The sequence below is a fragment of the Sprattus sprattus genome, assembly GCF_963457725.1.
Source record: "Sprattus sprattus genome assembly, chromosome: 15".
Lineage (NCBI taxonomy): Eukaryota > Metazoa > Chordata > Actinopteri > Clupeiformes > Clupeidae > Sprattus > Sprattus sprattus.
The window spans coordinates 5,825,789-5,830,788 of NC_137913.1; the positions used below are offsets into that span (position 1 = coordinate 5,825,789).

Below are 5,000 nucleotides of genomic sequence, written 5' to 3' on the forward strand. Positions count from 1 at the left end.
ACACATGTGTCCAATTTCCGATTTCAGTCCGATTTAAATTGGATATTGGACACATGTGTCTCCCCAGAACTAGATTCATTGTGTCCGACTTGAGTCCGACTGGACTCCGATGTAAACCCCTGGACACACGATTCGATTCCGCTGGTAATTGGACTGGGCGCGCATGTGTCTCTCGTATCTGATTCAAATTGGACAACAACAACTTTTGCACGTGCTTGAGATCGTGCCCACAGACATATTCATGCATCATATATAATGTATATGATATGATAAACGCTGCTAGACGCTCAGTTCTTGTGCTCCCTCTCATTCACGTTGAAATACTGAAAGCGAAAGTGAAACTTAGAAACTGGAACGCAACTGTTTGGGACAGAACGCGCTAATTCAGTGAACAAATATTTTCATATTACTTTTCCACCAGTTGTTAGTCATGTAATCCATTCATATCGATGTGAATCAATCAATACTAATACAGATTAACCCCCCATGGAGACCCCATGGAGAGAATCGGATAGGATCGGAGTGCTGCCATCATGTGCCCGCACTGTGACTGGAGCGTCGATGAACTGGTTTTGAACTGGTTTTGCACTGGTTTATCAGATGAACTGGTTTATCAGATGAACTGGTTTATCAGCTCAGACAGACTGGCTGAAAGCGCTTATGATCACGGACTGATTCACTAGAGCACTGAGGAGCAGTCTGGAGTTTGCATGAAGGGCAGGCAGACACACACACCAACACACACACACACACACACCTGTATCGGAACCGGCATCCTTTGAAGAAGATGGTGCTGCTGGAGACAGTCTTGATCTGGCTGGACTTGGCACATCTGGGCGAAACAGTGACAACAGAAGGACACAGTTGGTCTGAGTGGCTGCTACGGCTGGTACGTAAGTTTGTACATACATTTGACATCTACACTGATGGCACACGGCACATCAGGAGCAATTAGGGGTTCAGTGTCTTGCTCAAGGATGCTTCGACAGTGGGAATCGAACTAGCAACCTTCTGATTACTAAACAACTTCTCTACCTACTGTACCACTGTCGATTATCGTCATACTCCAAAGATTACACACAGAGTCTTCTGAGGCTGGCTGGTTGGCTAAAAGTCAAAGCATCTTTTTTCATAACAGCTAAAGCGAACAATGACCTTGAAGATTGTTTTTAAAGGTCAGAAGGTCTTTGAAGGTCACTCTTTTGAGACAATTAGGAGTCAAAAGGAAGATTTGGAGACATTTCTCTGAGGAGAAACTCAACCCTCTCCTGTGCTTCTCTTTCCTCTCTCATTACAGCTTACCTCACCAGGAAACTAGAGACACACAACTCTGTTCTAAACAGGATGGACAGGGACAAAGTTGAGAGAAAGAGAGGGACAGAAGGAGACGGATGAGACAAATAAAGAGACAAAAGGTGAACAGAGAGAAAGGGGAGAATAGAGGAGAATAAAGGGGGGAATAGAGGAGAATAAAGGGGAGAATAGAGGAGAATAAAGGGGGGAATAGAGGAGAATAAAGGGATAGAGGAGAATAAAGGGGGGAATAGAGGAGAATAAAGGGGAGAATAGAGGAGAATAAAGGGGGAATAGAGGAGAATAAAGGGAGAATAGAGGAGAATAAAGGGGGGAATAGAGGAGAATAAAGGGGAGAATAGAGGAGAATAAAGGGGAGAATAGAGGAGAATAAAGGGGGGAATAGAGGAGAATACTGGGGAGAATAGAGGAGAATAAAGGGGAGAATAGAGGAGAATAAAGGGGGGAATAGAGGAGAATAAAGGGGGGAATAGAGGAGAATAAAGGGGAGAATAGAGGAGAATAAAGGGGAGAATAGAGGAGAATAAAGGGGGGAATAGAGGAGAATAAAGGGGAGAATAGAGGAGAATAAAGGGGGGAATAGAGGAGAATAAAGGGGAGAATAGAGGAGAATAAAGGGGAGAATAGAGGAGAATAAAGGGGAGAATAGAGGAGAATAAAGGGGGGAATAGAGGAGAATACTGGGGAGAATAGAGGAGAATAAAGGGGAGAATAGAGGAGAATAAAGGGGAGAATAGAGGAGAATAAAGGGGAGAATAGAGGAGAATAAAGGGGAGAATAGAGGAGAATAAAGGGGAGAATAGAGGAGAATAAAGGGGAGAATAGAGGAGAATAAAGGGGAGAATAGAGGAGAATAAAGGGGAGAATAGAGGAGAATAAAGGGGGGAATAGAGGAGAATAAAGGGGAGAATAGAGGAGAATAAAGGGGAGAAGAGAGGAGAATAAAGGGGAGAATAGAGGAGAATAAAGGGGAGAATAGAGGAGAATAAAGGGGGGAATAGAGGAGAATAAAGGGGAGAATAGAGGAGAATAAAGGGGAGAATAGAGGAGAATAAAGGGGAGAATAGAGGAGAATAAAGGGGGGAATAGAGGAGAATAAAGGGGAGAATAGAGGAGAATAAAGGGGAGAATAGAGGAGAATAAAGGGGAGAATAGAGGAGAATAAAGGGGGGAATAGAGGAGAATAAAGGGGAGAATAGAGGAGAATAAAGGGGAGAATAGAGGAGAATAAAGGGGAGAATAGAGGAGAATAAAGGGGAGAATAGAGGAGAATAAAGGGGGGAATAGAGGAGAATAAAGGGGGGAATAGAGGAGAATAAAGGGGGGAATAGAGGAGAATAAAGGGGAGAATAGAGGAGAATAAAGGGGGGAATAGAGGAGAATAAAGGGGGGAATAGAGGAGAATAAAGGGGGGAATAGAGGAGAATAAAGGGGAGAATAGAGGAGAATAAAGGGGAGAATAGAGGAGAATAAAGGGGGGAATAGAGGAGAATAAAGGGGAGAATAGAGGAGAATAAAGGGGAGAATAGAGGAGAATAAAGGGGAGAATAGAGGAGAATAAAGGGGAGAATAGAGGAGAATAAAGGGGAGAATAGAGGAGAATAAAGGGGAGAATAGAGGAGAATAAAGGGGGGAATAGAGGAGAATAAAGGGGAGAATAGAGGAGAATAAAGGGGAGAATAGAGGAGAATAAAGGGGAGAATAGAGGAGAATAAAGGGGAGAATAGAGGAGAATAAAGGGGAGAATAGAGGAGAATAAAGGGGAGAATAGAGGAGAATAAAGGGGAGAATAGAGGAGAATAAAGGGGAGAATAGAGGAGAATAAAGGGGAGAATAGAGGAGAATAAAGGGGGGAATAGAGGAGAATAAAGGGGAGAATAGAGGAGAATAAAGGGGGGAATAGAGGAGAATAAAGGGGAGAATAGAGGAGAATAAAGGGGAGAATAGAGGAGAATAAAGGGGGGAATAGAGGAGAATACTGGGGAGAATAGAGGAGAATAAGGGGAGAATAGAGGAGAATAAAGGGGAGAATAGAGGAGAATAAAGGAAGGAATAGAGGAGAATAAAGGGGGGAATAGAGGAGAATAAAGGGGGGAATAGAGGAGAATAAAGGGGAGAATAGAGGAGAATAAAGGGGAGAATAGAGGAGAATAAAGGGGAGAATAGAGGAGAATAAAGGGGGGAATAGAGGAGAATACTGGGGAGAATAGAGGAGAATAAGGGGAGAATAGAGGAGAATAAAGGGGAGAATAGAGGAGAATAAAGGAAGGAATAGAGGAGAATAAAGGGGAGAATAGAGGAGAATAAAGGGGAGAATAGAGGAGAATAAAGGGGAGAATAGAGGAGAATAAAGGGGGGAATAGAGGAGAATAAAGGGGGGAATAGAGGAGAATAAAGGGGGGAATAGAGGAGAATAAAGGGGGGAATAGAGGAGAATAAAGGGGGGAATAGAGGAGAATAAAGGGGAGAATAGAGGAGAATACTGGGGCTGTGGAGGTCAAAGGTGAAGAAAGACTCACTTGTAAAACGCCTGATTCTCAACTCCACATTTCCACAAGTGTTTGCATGCTGCTGGCGTGGAGGTGTGGAAGGTCAACACCAGTTTCTTCTGCGGAGAGAGAGAGAGAGGGTGGGGGGGGGGTGAGATCAATTGCACATTGGGACTGAAGCACAACCAGGGGATAGAGAAGAGAAAACGGACTGACAGAGATCGAGAGAGAACAGATGAGTGGGGCGAGAGCTGATAGTCAATCACACAGTGGAGCAGGAACAGTAAAATGGCGTGAGGTTTGGAGGAAAAACGCTGACCTGACACCTTTCCCATCACATATACAATAAAGAGAGGGAGAAAGGAGGGGGGGGGAGGACTGGATGGATGAGTTTCAGATAGAGAAGGATGGAGAAAGACAGAAAACAAGAGTAAACAGAAAGAGAGAGAGTAAGCTAGAGGAACAAGTGGTTGAGAAAGAAAGACAGGACTCCAAAAACGAAAGGATAGCAAGTATTATATAGTATATCTAGCCATTTATGGAAAACAGATGGCAGGCGGGGAGAGGAAATCGCTGAGAGAATAGTAGCTCTGTAAAAGGCAACTCTGGGCCGTGAAAAATGGGGATCTAACCTCCTTATCATATTTGTAGCAAAGCAATTTTGTCCTACCTGAGTTACACCCTACCTGAGTTCACCACTGCAATTCTACTCTTCTGAGTTCACCACAGAAACATTGCATTTATCACAACTGTTATTTTGTGAATCCTTGGAATTTAAATTACTGGTTATACACGCAGCCATTCTATCTATTTGGTGTCCACTTGAATTGTTCTAACAGTAGAAAGATGCTGATGAGCACATAAACGTCAAAGATATATTAACGTATGTTCTAAATTCACACAGAATACCTGCCACCGTTCTGCTAACTGTTCTGCTACAGTTTGGTCTGCATGCAACCCTTGAGGTCTGTACTGAGCTGAAACTTGAGCCAGGTTCAGTTCCATTTACTGCTCACCACCCTGATCAAGTAACGCCCTGGTTGATTAATACCGCCTGATCATGTGGCGACTTGGTGGATCAATACTGCCTCGCCAGACAGACATGCAGTGCTCCGTCTGACCTGCAGAGGGCGCGACTGCATAGCTGTCGGCTAGTGCTGGTCTGAGGCTAATGTCACAGGATACCTTAATGTCATC

General features: G+C 43.9%; 1 protein-coding gene across 1 annotated transcript in view; it reads right to left on the reverse strand.

Moving 5' to 3' along the window:
• Positions 1-5,000, reverse strand: part of frmd3 (FERM domain containing 3) — a gene marked incomplete at both ends in the record, with an annotated part of 58,828 nt that overhangs the window by 13,609 nt on the left and 40,219 nt on the right. The window contains 2 exons of the mRNA XM_080852423.1: positions 758-832; positions 3,834-3,922. Coding sequence (XP_080708549.1) covers positions 758-832; positions 3,834-3,922 — 164 coding nt within the window. The remainder of the gene's footprint in view (positions 1-757; positions 833-3,833; positions 3,923-5,000) is intronic.